Raw genomic sequence first — 15,842 nt, 5'->3', positions numbered from 1 at the left:
AGATTTATTTGCTTTGAAATTTAACAAATCTTCCCGGACTATGACTCCAGGTGCTGGTTTGCAATGCACAATTCGCGTGCCCTGCTGCGCATGCGCATAATCTCTAAATTTGGCGAATGCACATACAAACAAGTAAAATACTGTACTTGGCGCGGGAAACCCGCAATGAATTGTAATACACGTCAGCTGAGTGCCCAAAAGGAGCGAGGCGACAGAATTGGGACGCCCCTCAACAAACAAGTGTAGTTGAAGAGAGGGTATTGGGATCGAGCCCCGGACAGCAGGTCTGCATCAAGGCAAAACAAAACTAGTTCTGGGACAAATTAGGTCGAGGTTAGCGGCTTTTTCTTCGAAATTTTTCAATTTTGAAAAACGTTAGCCTGACGTTCCTTTTCAGCCTGCATGGTGAACAGCCTTTAACGAAGACAGCATCACACTGCCTCCTAGCGGACGGAAAAGGAATTGCCTTTGTATCAACACTACCTCAAACGCACGTTCGATATCACAAACAGAACAATATTTACAAATGATAAGAGCATGATGAATTTACACACACATAAAGAGACAGATGAAAATCGCCAATATATTTGTGTAGATATATATACACACATATAAAAACACGTGACCAATCTCTCAACGTAGTTTTAAATATTGAGGACTCCACGATGAGGTACTGACAGCCTCAACAGTTATTGGAGATGAATGTGGCGAATGACACTGGAATCACGTCTCAATACAAATACAAAATGCAACTTACAAAATCATTTGCGATAAAGCTCGTACATCACACGTCCATATCGTGACAAAATATTGGATTTTCTTAAAATAGAAATATGCTTCAGTGCAGTGAATTAGCTGCACGCGATGTGTCATTAAATAAAAGTGCTAAAATCCTGCCAGAGAGAAAACAAGCAAATACAAAAAAAAAAAAAACCAAGAACATGTCTTTTTGATCAGGCAGTGCATGTTGATGCCTACTTAATTCATTCAATCCCAAGGGCATTTTACGAGTCCAGATATTCAACGTTGGGTCTTTTTTTTCTTCTAGCGTTTAAAGGAGGATATTAAAAATATTATACTTAAGATAATAAAGTGCTAAAATAATGATTACATCAGGTAATGAAGTACTACTTTAGGTAATAGTTTTAGTGATTGATTATATTAGTATTTTTTTCCCCTTTAGTAATTTAGTATTTGATTGATTTAGTAGCCAAGCTCAGACTCTTCTTTAGCAAAACCCTTAAAAAATATGAAATATTCTTACAAAAGATGAAAATATGTCTGGGATTGAATGAGTTAAGTGTATGACGTCAGTCAAAAAAACTGCAAGTTGACAATTGGGAGCAGGATGTTAGTTGTGCTAGGCAACCAGTGCATGTTCTACCACAGCTCCAAAAAAACCCCCAAATAATCAAAAGATTGACTTCTTTCTTCACTTTTGTGGGTGCGCAAAAAGTACAAAAGAATAAAATATGAGCTTAATTTTAAATAATTAAATACTGTACAAGTAAAATTTCAGAGCTACAGCAGGTGACCACAGTACAGTACCTTTTAGCACAAGATTACATTAAAAAAAAAAGTGGTCCGAGTTTTGATCAGAACAGCTAGTTGGTCCTTTCAATTCATACACTGTACAACACCAATGTGAAAATAGAAAGCAGTTTTTTTTTCTTTTCCAGGTCGGTGGACTTGGACGGAGAGTTTGAGAAAGCACTCCAGTGCTGAACGAGGAGTTCTGGAAAGATAGGACCTTTTTTTTTTAAAAAAAAGTTAGTTTTCCTTATAAATGTAGCGCCCCCTTTTGCGATGTGAGGAGAAAAACATCCTATTTTTTGGGGGGCGGGGTTTGAGGGAGCGCATTGTTCTTCAGTGTGCGACTATGACAGCAGTCCCAAGGTGTCTGCGTTAAGGTCAGGCGCCGGCGCTCCCGAAAAGTCCCAGCGCGGCCAGGACGAGCGCGGAGGCGACCAGCCGCTTGGAGAGCGCCGCCGCGTCCTTGGGGATGAGCACCTGGGCCAGGTCGTTGGTGATGACGGAGATCTCGTGGGCCACGCACACGAAGATGAAGGTGCTGACCAGGATGTTGAGCGACGGGCTGCCCGGGATCAGGATCAGGATGCCCCTGGTGTCTGCGGCCAGCCAGATGTGGTACTGGCAAATGAACAGCTGGGGGAGACAAAGAGCAACTATTGCAAATACGCTGAAATACAATTTTTACTATCATGTGGCTCAACAACTACAGAACTATATTTTTAAACCAATGTGTCCGCAACAGACATTTTTATATTCAACTTTACCATGTATAGCAAGTGCTAAAAAAATGTATTTTCGAACAAGGAAAAAAAGTAAGGCTTTTTCCTGAAAATCTAACCATGTATATACATAGTAAGGCTTTTTTTTGTTTTGGACCATGTACAGTAAGACATTTTTTTCTCCAATCTTTTAGAGGGGGTGGGAATGACCTTCTATGCAAGGCTTTTTCTGTGAAAAAAACACATGTATATAATCAGGCCTTTGTTCGCCCCAAAAATGATCACGCATGCCCTTGGACTCAGCAATATGACCACTTATAAAAGGGCTTTTTTTTTTTTTTCTGAGCAAAAACTACCATGTACGTTAAGGCTTTGTGCGCACATTCATCCATTTTATACCACCGTATTCTGGTGTGGGGTCGTGGGGTCACATTGAGCAGGAGAGCCCAAACCTCCCTTTTGGATTTTTTTATTTTTTTTTTTTCAAAACATTACAACATTTTCAAAAGCAACCAAGTACAGTAAAGCTGTTTTGACCACATATAGTAAAGCTTTGTTTCACGAAAGAAAAGAGATCATTTAAGTCAGGCTTTTTTTTAACAGAAAAAAACAAAAACAAAAAAAAAATGTTTTTTTTTTTTTTTAAATCACCACGTATTTGTGAGAGATTTGCCATAGACAACGTTGGATAGTCAGTTTTTTTTTAAACATGACCACATATACTAATTTTTCCATGAAAAGCAAGGTGTTTTTTCTCTTTTTTTTCCCATAAACGACCATGTATAGTCAGGCATTGATGACCACATAAAATGACATAGTAAGGCATTTTTTCAGCAAAAAAATAGATAAATAATTATTTTTTTTTCAGGAAAACTGAAAGCCGTTTTTTTGGGGGGGAGGGGGGGGGGGGGGGGGGGGGGGGGGCAAAAAACGACCATGTATAGAGCAAGCCATTATTTTTTTCACATTTTTCACCACGTATAGTTAGGCATTTTTTTCATGAAAGTTGATCATATACAATAAGGCGTTAAAAGAAAAATGAACTGCTGCAGCAGAGGAGGACTTATGTATGATACAAAATGAGAGCTACATTTGCAGCTACCTGTGAAGGTAGGTGACGCGGAAAAGAAAAAAAAAAAAAAACCTTCCCAGTCTGGACAGACAGACTACTTTAAATAACTGTGACTTCGAAAACCAATTATGATCCCATGCTTAGTTAGGCGTTTTTAATTTTATTGTTTCCGCAAAAAAAAAGCCTTACGACAGATGGCATTTTTTTTACAAAGCCTTACTATAAATGTAATTGTACATTTTAAAAGATGATGACATTTCTAGATGATTTTTCCGTCGACGAGTTTTGTGTTTTTTCTCACTGCTAATTTTGTAAACTTAACATTTCTTCGTAGGTTATTTGCACCACACCTTGAGATGACAAAATGAAGATGATCTGCATCGTCTTACCTCCAAGGAGATCTTTCCAAACCAAGCAAAAAAGGAACTATAGACGGAGCGAGCGAAGCCGGGAATGTTCCGGATTAGAACGAAGGCCAGGATCTGTGCGTGAGCGGAAAGGTTTCATGACTTCCACCGAAGCTCACACGATATGAGGAAACGAAGAAGACGAGAAAATACCTGCGCCACCGAGATGTACGGATGCATCTCGTTGCACTCGGTTTTGTTTTTGCAGCTGCTGGCCCACACAGAATATGTCTGGAATGAAGACAGGAGACATGCACTGACGTAGGTGACACTCATCTTTTTTGTTTCCAAGCATGGTGTCAAGATTTACTGCTGATAGCTTCTCTATACACGAGACGTTTTGTGTAAATAAAACATTTTTCTATGAGGCGTGTGCGGCTTTAAGGAGGTCAAATGTAACCTCTTTTGTCACCACTGTGGTCCATTTTTAAGACCACGCAAAGTGTTGTCGTTAAGCCATCACAAATTGTTTTGTGCTAATTATTTGCCATTTACTAGTGCATCTCTCAAGACTATAAAGCATCACTTTTTCTCACACTTTGAACCCTGCGGTTTATAGTCCAGCGTGGCTTGCCTGCAGATTTCTTAATAGTCAGAGGAAGCATGATCCAGGTAAACAAAGGGAGAAAGAAGAAGTATTCATTTTGAATTTGAACTGCTATTTTACTCTTTGACACTCTGAAGAAAAAAAAAAAACGCTGAAACATGTCAGGTTAGAACCTCTTAGAAATTTTGAGATTTCATTTTTTTTTAAGTCTTAGTCAAAGCAGAAGACAACAACGGATGGTGTTCTACTCGCCACCAGGGGGCCCACTTCACTAGTAAACACAAGCGGGCGCATTACTGTTGTGATGGTGCTGTATTCTAACAATACAAGTGTGCGCTTAGAAAATATGCTGGTGAGGCTCTTATTTCAAACGTGCAGCCATGTTCAGCCTGTGTTGAAGGCATGATGTTGCTGTGACCAGGCAAGTTGGAGAAAAAGTTTTGTTTTTTCTATTCATTTATGTATTGATTCATTTATTTTGACATCTAATCTCGCACTCTTACGGTGAAGGCGATGATGGAGATGAAGAGGAGCCAGCTGGAGAGCCAGCCCGAGAACAGCGCTTCTCCTTTGCCTTCGGACAGCACCTGCCACTTCTGCAGCACCAGGTAGACGAAGGCGAACAGCATGCCGTAGAAAACCGCCTGCGACGCAAAACGTTCAAAAGTGATTGGACGCCCTGCGGGTCGGAAATCTGCTCGCAAGTGTTTGTCGTCATGCGTATGTACAAATCTGTCCAGCTTCCATCTGAAGCCCCACTCGTAGACGCTTCCGTTCACTTCAAAGAGCTTGGACAAGGGCCAGGAGGAGAAGACGCTGCTGAAGAAATCCTGAGAACGTAACGACACGATTACTGGCAAGAATATATTTGGAAATATGCCTCTATCTATTTTTACATGTGCAGGATAAATAATATTTACGGTAGTTAATGATGAATTATGTTTTTTGTTGTCCATCTCGTCTGATTTCACGTCACCTTTTCAAAAAACCTTACTATTAAACTTTGGTAAAAATGTTGACGTGCCAACAGTTCCTTTAAAAATGATTGAGGGTTTAAAATTGTGCGATTGTACATTCCAATAGCCTGCCAATGGACTCCATGTACTGTGTACAGATTATATGTGAGCATTAAGAAAATCAACTTAAAATACACTAATGATATTGTCGGTGATGCCGGACAAAAACATTCAAAATTTCTGGACAAGATGTGAAGGTTGAAAGCTGAATGAAATAATATGGAAGCTGATGAGAAATGCTTTGGAATCATAAAATCCAATGATATTCAACTATATGGACTGTAAAACTGCTGGGTTTAGAAATAATCCAACTATTGGTCAAAAAAGACTGACTCCAATATTGGGGTTGACCTGACCTAACTTTCCGGGTTATTTAATACAATACAACAATCTTAGAGGTTGAATTGTACAAAATGAGCCATTTTTGGCATCATTTGGTGTTAACCAACCAAGAGAGTAATAGTAATAATGCGGAAAGTATGAATGGTTGAAATGTGTTGAAGTATTTGAAGTACTTGAAGGGTGAACAACATGCAAAAAAAAAAAATATATATTGATGGAAAAAAAATGTATTTTTTGGTATGTGGGATTGTGGGAATGTTAAAAATCAATGCCAAGGCGATGCTGAGCATTTTGAATAGGAATAAATACAAACTATACCAAACCAGTAATGAATGTGAACATGTGGCTCACCTGCGAGTAAGCCAAGAGGCTGATGAAGATCAGAAGGACCAGAAACTTGATGAGGACACCAAGATGCCACATGCTGTTGGCTGCACATGACACAAAGTAAGTTTAGAATGGCACACATCGACAAGCCTCCCATAGATCTGAACAAATAATCCAATTCAAATCTCAATACAGCATGTCATTGAACTCTGCTTCATTTTATTCGGTTGGTGGCTTTATTCCTCTGAAAATTGTATCTATTTACTGGATACGCTGCTGATATAGGTTCAGTGCTTAAAGAGTGCATTCCACACGCAAAAAGGACCAAAATGATCTCAAATAAAAGTAAATAGTAACACTGGTTAAAACACACACACACAATTCAACTGAATTCTATATGGTTCAACCCTAGTCTCCAAACGATTACCGTTGGTCCTCTTCTGTGTGATTTGAGGCCACACGGCCAGAATGCCATAGATGACGATGAACCAAAAGGTGACCAGTGGGACAAAGTAATAGAACTGATAGGGTCTGTCCATCACCACACACAATACCAACACCAGGAAGTTCAGGCGAAAAAGCACCTGCGGAGGGTGGAAAGGTTGGTAAAAATCCATGACGGTGGCATGCGATTCGTTTTTTTAATTCGTAAATCACAGTTCTGACTTCCTCCGCCCTGCGCAACCTCACCTGGCACACTCGACACAGTCCAAAGTCTCCTTTGAGCCAAAAAAAGGAGAAGTGCCCATAGCCAGTCTGGAAAAGGTAAGCGGCCACCAGCACCCGAACGTGCATGTACACAGGAATGAACTGAAAGGCGGAGTCATCTGTTTAGCTCTTGAAATGTTGTGGCGTTTTGGAAACAACGTTGCGGACTTACAGCGCTGGCTCCAGATATGTGATAGATAAGGATGACCAGCTGCATCCAACCCTTCCACTCGTCTGTTTGCTCTCGATTCAGTAATCTGGTCTGTGTGGAGAGAAAATGAACTTAGTATGAAAGACTTCATTTCATAATATTTAACAGGGATGGGACCAGATCTCGTCACCGGGTCTCGCCGCGAGATTTCTCATCTGACAGTAAAACCTACCGCCATCAAAATCAATACTTTAATAGCATCTTTTTTACCTCCCTTTGTTTGATAGATTATTTTAGTGAACATAAAAACACATTCCATATAATTCATATATACAATCATAAGTACATACATAAAATTATATATACTGTGTACTGTATATGAAATTTACACAAATTTACCCAAAATTTTATACATTCTCTTATTGAATTTAGACATATATATTTTTTTAATAATATATTTTTAAAACTTTGCGCACAGCCATTGATTAACATCTTTTCATTTCTATTTCACAGTTGTTCCATAAATAGAAACAGGCATTTGACATTAAGAACATCTGCACTGCAGGTCTTACCTCTTTGCTGTTGTCACTGTAGAACGCACCCAGTACAAATATGTAGATGAGAGGGATGAAGAAGGTCAAATGTGTGTAGAACTTCTGCTCCTTCATGAATAGGTCGGCCCGATCGCAAAGGTAAAAGTAGGTCATGATGATGCCCATTCTGCACGCGAGCTGGAACGGCGCCTTAAGACCCGGCGGGGCCACGGCGCTCGCCGGCTTCTTCTCGTCCAGACTCTCCACATCCAGTGGCACGGGGCGATAGTGGCGGTTGTTGCCAAGGATGTAAAAGCCCAGGAGGATGAGGGCAGAGAACACAAAGAAGCTCACGGCCAGTTTCTGGAGGAGGTTGGGCGACGGTAACGTTTGGCAGCACGAGCCGTCGATGGGTCTCTGGAGCTTGTTGCACACGGCGTTCATCAACACCATGGCACCCTAAAACAACATAGCGATTGTTCAATTCGGTGATTTGGGCAAAGCTTTCTTTCTGATCTTCTGAAACAACTCTCTCTTTTCGAGAACGCTTTGTTAATAAAAGGGAACCGACAACTGCGTACATACATGTAAGAACAAACCAACAAACTCATTTTCAACAAACTGAATTGACTCACAATATCTGTGACGTGTTCTGGTACATGCAGACCATCGGCTTTCCGGTCGATGGTCTCCAGCGCCGCTTTACGCGTGGCGGCCAACAGCTTGACCAATGACCTGCTGTTACGCTTAGCGGCATCAAGCGCGTCCACCGCGGCTTTGTTGTAGAGATCCAACTGTTGATTGGTGATTACCTTTCGGTCCTTGCGCAACTGCTCCTCATTGACTGGTTCTGGAGGTTAAAAATACACTGTATAGCTCTCTGTTTAATTTCTACAGCATTTACACTCACTAAGATTGCAGATGAGCTTCAGCCTATAAGGCAGACAACACCCATGACAGAATAAGAACACAAAATGCCTGCATGTCAAATGGCGGAACATAAAGGCCAGCTTTGTGAAATTTTAACAAGGTTTCTGCAGGTACCAGCAAATCTAATGTAATCCTATGACAGAAACTCTACATTTTACACTTTGACAAATTGAATTGGAACATGAAACAACTTCTTGTTAACTTCTGTTATCGTGACTTCTTCACGCGACATTCTACACGTTTCATTAGGACATGCACTGTCATTAGTGACACAATTTTCTAGCGGACGAGAAAGAAATAAAATCAATGATACGACACAATCTACGGTAGCTTCACAAGCAAAAATTCCAAATAAAATACAACTAGAGATGACGCTACAAATGTAGTTCAAGAGTCTAATAAATCAGACAACGACGGCAGAGCACTATCATTTGTCCTTTTTGCTTTCCATAAATTCTTTGCACGGGTTAGAGGATACTTAGCTGAATTAAATAATGAGAAGTACATAATTAAAAAAAGGTTGAGTACTTAAGTACGAAACCATCACTTAACTGGATATGTCTGCTGTTATTGGCTGAATTTGTAATGAAGTATAGAAATGAACCGATTCATAAAGCAATACCGGTAATAGCGCCTTTAAAATTGGCCTCACTGTTTTTTGTGTGTAAACATTAACACATAAGATCAAAACAAACTAAGATTTGCCTTTGTGAATTAAATATTGATGCAAAACAGTGGACCTTTTTAGATATCGCTAGTTTACTCGATTTTGTGGCCACTAAGTGCTCAGTGAGTGTTAAATTAGCGAAAGCTGTCATTTTCTATGGCGGTTACACGGCGATGCGAAATTCTTCACTGTGGCGAAGCAACAAGCCAGCGGTCGTGATGTATTAGAATCTGACCTTGAAGAACCCAGTAGACCTCTCCATGTTGGGCCAGCTTCTCCAGGTAAACAGCAATGGAAGTCATGTTGACTTTGTACTGCTGTAACGTCTCACTGCTGCCACCACCTAGTTTTATGGACCACTGCGGTGAATAGAGACACACAGAGGATGAAGACCGACATGTGACGACAGGTTTTCAAAAACGTACCGCTGCAGCACCGAGGATGACGACATCGGGCTTTGCTGAGCCTCCCTGCAACACACCACATTGCGTACATTACAAAATCCTTTTGCTAACCGACTTCATTTGCCACAAGGGTACAACAAACTCACTTGTACCCATGATACCAAACGCTCTTTCATCGAGTTATTTGCTACTGGGTGCCACAGGAAGTCCTACACACACACAGAAAAGTGGGGGGTTTGTCACTTCCTGTCAGATGACGCTGCAGCTGGTACAAAAACAATCTTAACAAAAAAAAAAACTCACCACATAAAAAGAAGAGCTCTTTTCTTCAAAGACCATATCTTCATGCTTCCATCCAGACATGAAACACAAGGAACTTTGTGTGACTTGGGTTGAAATCTGATATGCAATACATGGACTTGGATTTTACAATCGAGAAAGCTTTGTTTGCACCATCCGGCTATAGAAAATGAATCCAGGACTAGAAATATAATGGGGAAGTTGAATGCCAAATACAGCTGGGATAGTGACTAGCAAGTCAAGCGGTTAAGAAAATTGATTGTTGAAATAAAGTGAATAAATACTGTAAAAAATATCATCCATTTTATGTCAATCATGACAAAGGCATTCAATATTTTGCAAAGGAATCCCTGTAATACAACGGAGCAATCGGTAACTTCATGTCCCAATTGATTTGCTCTTCATTTGAAATGAAAAATGTACTATTTCTTTCACAGCCCTGTTAAAATCTCACAGACCCCCCTAAAGTGTCTTATCCCTATCCCCATTTCAGAACTGCTGTGCTACACAGTTAATCTAAAAAAGACCATTTTCAAATATATTATGTGGTTATGCTATCCCCTTAACATAAGTTATAGTGAATGTTTTCAAACTGAATTTAAAACGTTTTGTTAAGAAGATCTTGTCCAGGGTATCAAGCATACCTTCCCATATTCTCTTCGTCCGGGCTCGATAATTTTGACAAAGGAGCAAAAAAGCTGGCGGATTCTGGAATCTCCCACAAAGGCCACTCGCTTTTTCGTAAGGCAGGTTTTGGTTTCACTGTCACACAAGACCAAACATTGTCAACCATGTGTAGCGTGCAGACGTACTTAGATCTTAAACTTGGTTGGTTGCTCTCCATGCACAAATAACAAAGCGCAACTTGTGTGACTCACATGCTTTTATATTTGTGCATCATGCAGCCATAAGGCTGCCAAACAGTCTCCCCCAAGAAACGTCCGCTGGACAGCAGCCATTCACATGAATCTCCGCCTTGGGGGGGGCAAAGCACATAACACAAAACAACAGAGTAAACGCTTCACTCCTTAAGCCCATTCAGAACTACCTGTCACCATTTACATAGGACAGAGCAAAATAAATGAGGTCATTGTTGCCAATGAAAAAGATCTATCTTGCCTCGGTGACAATGAACAAAGATGACCAGTTTGTCTTGTTTTGGTCTCGAAAGACACTTAAGACATGTCTTGTTGTCGGCTGATGAATTTTATCTGCAGTACAAGTCAAAAATGGAAAAACCTTCCAAGTCAATCGCTCTCATTACGAAAAATGCACAGAGTGAACTGAAGCTGATTGAGAAAATACCAAGATTTGCAGAACTAGTTTATATAATCCCATTTACAAACTATTTATTTCATTATTTCTTTGACTTTACTAAATAATTCCATCATTTTTTTTTTTGCAGAATGTTGACGGCTTATGTATTGATCTACCATACAGTAAATTTACGAAATAATGAGTGAGGTTTTATATTTATACAAGACAGTTTTAGTTTAACCCTAACCTCAAAAGACATGCCAATTTATTGTTAGCTGAGATACAACAGCTGCTCCTCTTGTGTAAACAACACTCCAATGCATAAAATACATTGTCAGTCACCAGCCAATTTATTAAGCAGACTGGTTGATCCACTTGTAAACCAGCCCCAAATAATACTGGCATCAAATTCGCGTAATTGCTCATAGAACACATCATAGTAAAAAAAAATGCTCAATTTATGCAACTAGTGCACAATTCGACATTTCTGCACTCAAGTTGAAAAAAAAACTTTTGAATTTGGTTAAAAATTGGATTTTATTCTGATCTCAACAGTTTGGTGGGTTAAGGGAACATTTCAGGAATGCAGTATAATTTCATTTAAACTATCTGGTCAAATTTAGTTGTTATTCAGTTATTGTTATTTGAATGTAATTATGGACTACTTCACACAAGGGAATAAATGCAATAAAAATGGCAGTAAGAGGAAGTCAGTTTTCCTTTTCAGCCGGATCAGGTGCATTTACCTCATCACGGACAGGGACATTCCCTTTTGTGTGGGACAATACAAGCAAGTACTATGTTGCACACACCCTCAAGTTCCACTCACAAAACAAGTTTAAAAATGTTCTGTTTGAATTGGAAGTACATGGAATGCATGTTTGTATTTTGTCATTTTTTTGTAGTCTGGCTAATCAAATTATATTACAAACTGGACATTTATGTTTTCTGTATTTTTGTTTTTGGTTTGAGGACTTGGAATAAAAATGGATTAGAGATTAGGGGAGAATAGAAAATCAATGACTTTGATCCAAATCCTAAATCGTGAAATCGAGATCTTGCAAAAGTGGTGGATGGGTGGTTTGAAAGACATTTTTGAAAAAGGTACTAGTTACTGCATTGTGACTTAATTATTAAGCTGTTTTTAGCAGGAAAATTTTAATAATTTCTAAACACTCCTTTCGTAGTAAACCAAATCTTTGGATTGGATGACTTAATTTGATAACATTATTCTCACATAGTTAATTTTTTTAAAACACATTTTTTCACTTGCCCTCGGCTGAAAAAGACATGTAAAGACCAATCAATCATGGTTCATCTTGTGAATGTCACATGACCAACAGATGAGTCATGATTGGTCCCTATCTGAGACTTGAGCACAAGTGAAGTTATTTTCAGACGACATGAAAAATAATTTAGTGGTCAAATGAATTATTTTGGAGATGAAAAATAATGAAAAAAAAAATGAAAAAAAAAATCAAAATAAATGGACTACCCTTTCAAGAAAGCACAAGCACAAGCTATGAATTTTAAATTGACTTTAAATCTAATTTTAAATGTGTATTCATTGGTTTTGTCTGAACATTTTCCACAGGATTTTATAAATCTAACCTTTAAATCAATTTTTGGTTGGGTTTATTTCTTCTATTGTAATCAATTAATTACACAGTAGTTGGAACTGCTTTAAATACTTTGTATTACTGTATTACTATGTATTACTATATATACAGGCCAGACTGGACTTGTTGACAATTGTGCCACTAGCACTAAAAGTGAGAGAAAGAAGTTTCTTAACTAGCATTACTAAAAGTAGTGACGAGATGTCACTGGTAACATGAAGACGTTGTTCAGAAGGGAGCATTGACGAGGATGCGTATGTAGAATTGGAATTTGAAGCGGAACTAAATGGTGCTGAGGAATCCAACTAATTCTTTCTGTATGCATGTTACCCATCATGGGACGCTGCAGCTGCTTATTCATTTTTTAACATCGCTTCCAGCAGCTGTGTGTGTTACGTATGCTGCAAAAGTGACATTACTAACATTGTTTGTGATCTCACTGGAAATGCATCACTGGTTATTGGGATATCAATACGCCACTGCCCTCCCTTTGGGCACCCCTGGTCTACAGGATCTTGTTAGTGGAAAACATGCTTAGGCCCGAAACAACATCAACTCAGCAAATTTCTCAACGACAAGTCATATAATACACAATCAGGTAACAATGAGTCAGATAGAAGCGAAAGCAAATGCTTCGGAAGCTCGACAAGAGGAACAAAACAGTAATGTTGAAACTAAACAAACGAACACTCGGAGCTCGACAAGAAGAACAAAACAGTCATGTTGAAACTAAACAAACGGACACTCAAAGTGAAAAGCGGACTTTTCTACCAAAATGTACTACGTTTTTATCAGTGGTTGCGACATTTAGAAGAGAGTGACTGATGCTACATGTAACTTCATTCTATTATTTTAATCAATTTTACTGTAATTTTTGCTCATGTCATGTAAATGCAGTTTGAAGCTTCGACTTACTTTGACCGTTTTATTGCACAATTATTGAGACTCAAACGTTCCCATTGGGACCCGTAGTTTTTCTTAATAAATATCGTCAGAGGTATGACGAGCATTGTCCACTGCTGATAAAGACTTCACACAAAGTGTATGTAATAAGAGTTATGATTGAGCTTTTGCCATTTATGTTAGCCCATGTGCCCTGTAGTGTTACCAAGCGCTTGGTTGCACGGTGCAAAGTGAACGTAAACACCGCTAACTTGAAGGCGGCGTCGACTAGCGAGGCGAGCCTAGCCAGAACCGTTACTACCGTCGCTTAATAGCGTTACCAACTGCTCGGCATTTTTTTCAACCCCTCCGAAGTAGAGTAAGCGTAACGGTTTGGAAAAGCGCAGGTTAAAACCAAGCTAGCGTTAGCATTAGCATGTGTCAAGTGTTGCCATTCGGAAGCTACGGGTGGGCAACTCTCTTACCTCCAAAATAGCGCAAAGCCGTGTGGAATACGATGAGTAAAACAACAAGCACGAGCGATATCAACTTGGCGTTCCTAATGGTGAAATGTTGGTTTATTTCACGCTTGGCCAGGCCCAGGACCGCCATCTTCGCTCCTCCATGACAACAAGCAGTTGTGAACTCTCCAAGGGAGCGTATCTCCAGCTCTTGCTCGTCATCTCCTCCCACTTCCATATTTTGCTGGATGTGTGTTTTACTGCCAATTAAACACAAAGGGGATTTGAATGTTAAAAAAAAAAAAAGATTTAAAAAATGATTTGTAATTACATTTAAAAAAATACAGATAAGAACAATAATTACAAATCATTAAATCGTGTTGGTTATGTGTATGTATAAAATGAAAACGTTCTCATGAAACTATAAATGTTGTCAGCATTTTCAAAATTTTGCAGTGAAGGTTTTAAAATTTTGAATAACTAAAGCAGCTGTAATCTGGGGTTTTGATAGTTGCTGGGTCCGGTGCTTTCTACTTTTCCGCGATGACAGAAAATGTCACACCCCGTTCCAAAATGACCAATGAAAAGATTTACAGTATATTCCAAGATGACCAATGAAAGGGCTTCCGACGGTGACTCAGCCGAGGATCCGCCCAAAACTTGAAAAAGATCCGCAACCTCAAATTTAACACCACAAAACAGATTCGCATAAAAAATAAAATAAAAAACAGAGAGAGAAAACATTTTAAAGATTTTGAAATTGCGGCTTTGTTTTCTATTATTTTTAAATACAAAGGCAATTATTTTTGCTGGCAAATGTTTTTTGTTTGCAAATTATTTTATTAGTTTAAGGAGAACCCAATAACCTTTTTCTTCTAACAAAATATCAAGAAGCTGACCCCGTGGGTTCTCCGGGGTCACAAATCTATTATTGTTTGATGAGGCATACTGCGAAAAGAAGCGTCACACTGGTGGTTTTCCCTCAATTATTCCCACATTCCGGTTGCGTTTCTCACTTAGCTTTCACCTTGATGAATTGTTTGATTTCAAAAGCGATCCGTTGTGCACTCGTCTAACATCGAACTCCATTTTAACAAAGGAACGTACTTTATACGAGTTTCAGCAAAAGTAGCGAAAGTTGCGTGTTTCATGGTTTCGCCTATAGGCCTACTGTACTTTCCGCAAACTTGCAACAATATTGTAAACTTTACTCAGAAATCTCAGAACAAGATACAACACTGTTTCAACAATCAAACCTGGTAAAGAAAAAACAAAAGCACAAGTGACGTTAAGGATAAAGCTTCAGTTTTTCGATATGTAACAGGTGTGCTAAGGCATCGCCGTCAAGGGTAGAGCTTTATGCAAGTCTACCCGTTATCTATTTCATATCAATTAAGATTAGCTCTATTCTACCATAAATGAATAGCAGCAACCCGAAATTTATCATTTGTTTTATGGTATTGCACGACCAGTGTACAATTGGGTGTACACTGCTCTCTAGAGGTCAAAATAAGTATTAAAGCTGATATTTCAGCCGCAGTACTTTTCTTGTGCCATAGAAGGCGCTTTTTCATCCCCAGCTATGCTTATTTCTAAAAGTCTGAAGTACACTAAGTTAATATAGTCAGATGGCATCAAAGTTAATAACATTCACGTGTCACTGCAACTATATGGTGATCCAAATCATAGTAATTTATTTGGATGCCAAAGCTGTAATATGCAACGAGAAAGCAACATGAAAGGATGCGTATGTACAAGAAATGTCAAGGTAGTAATCACACATTGGTAATAACATGGTGAACATGTTGACTTGACATTAAAAGTTATAGGTGCTGATGAAAGGCAAACCGCGATAAAGAAAACATGATATGGCTTTGCTTTCGTAACAGAAAGGCGTTAAAAATGAAACTACAGACTAAAGTGACATTTTTTTTGTGTGTCAACACGAAAGCACTTAAGTCATTGAG

General features: G+C 39.1%; 1 protein-coding gene across 2 annotated transcripts; it reads right to left on the bottom strand.

Annotated features, from left to right (window-relative positions):
* Positions 1-569: 569 nt before the first annotated feature.
* Positions 570-14,380, bottom strand: casd1 (CAS1 domain sialic acid O acetyltransferase 1). Of its 2 annotated transcripts, XM_088404562.1 has the most exons (18): positions 13,900-14,380; positions 10,535-10,631; positions 10,301-10,418; positions 9,660-9,704; positions 9,503-9,565; positions 9,378-9,422; positions 9,188-9,311; positions 7,991-8,205; positions 7,395-7,814; positions 6,844-6,933; positions 6,654-6,773; positions 6,391-6,547; positions 5,988-6,067; positions 5,007-5,108; positions 4,782-4,922; positions 3,885-3,962; positions 3,714-3,806; positions 570-2,166 (listed from the first exon to the last, which is right to left on the bottom strand). In XM_088404562.1, the coding sequence occupies exons 1-18, from the start codon at positions 14,111-14,113 to the stop codon at positions 1,912-1,914; spliced, it is 2,457 nt and encodes an 818-aa protein (XP_088260688.1). In that variant the 5' UTR covers positions 14,114-14,380; the 3' UTR covers positions 570-1,911. The 2 variants fall into 2 exon arrangements, with proteins under 2 accessions (XP_088260688.1, XP_088260689.1); XM_088404563.1 differs by lacking the exons at positions 10,535-10,631; positions 13,900-14,380 and having other exon boundaries at positions 9,188-9,295; positions 10,301-10,339.
* Between the last annotated feature and the right edge of the window lie 1,462 nt (positions 14,381-15,842).

Source organism: Hippichthys cyanospilos, chromosome 21 (genome assembly GCF_059441005.1).
Source record: "Hippichthys cyanospilos isolate Australia breed blue-spotted pipefish chromosome 21, RoL_Hcya_1.0, whole genome shotgun sequence".
Classification (NCBI taxonomy): Eukaryota; Metazoa; Chordata; class Actinopteri; order Syngnathiformes; family Syngnathidae; genus Hippichthys; species Hippichthys cyanospilos.
Note: the sequence above shows the minus strand (reverse complement) of the source record. Positions and strands in the feature narration are given on the sequence as shown.

Coding starts and splice junctions, on each gene's coding strand:
- casd1 (XM_088404562.1), bottom strand. CDS start 14,113: ATGGAAGTGGGAGGAGATGACGAGCAAGAGCTGGAGATACGCTCCCTT. Junction 9,423..9,502: donor GTTTGGTATCATGGGTACAA/GTGAGTTTGTTG, acceptor GGTGTGTTGCAG/GGAGGCTCAGCAAAGCCCGA. Junction 6,068..6,390: donor CACACAGAAGAGGACCAACG/GTAATCGTTTGG, acceptor TGTCATGTGCAG/CCAACAGCATGTGGCATCTT.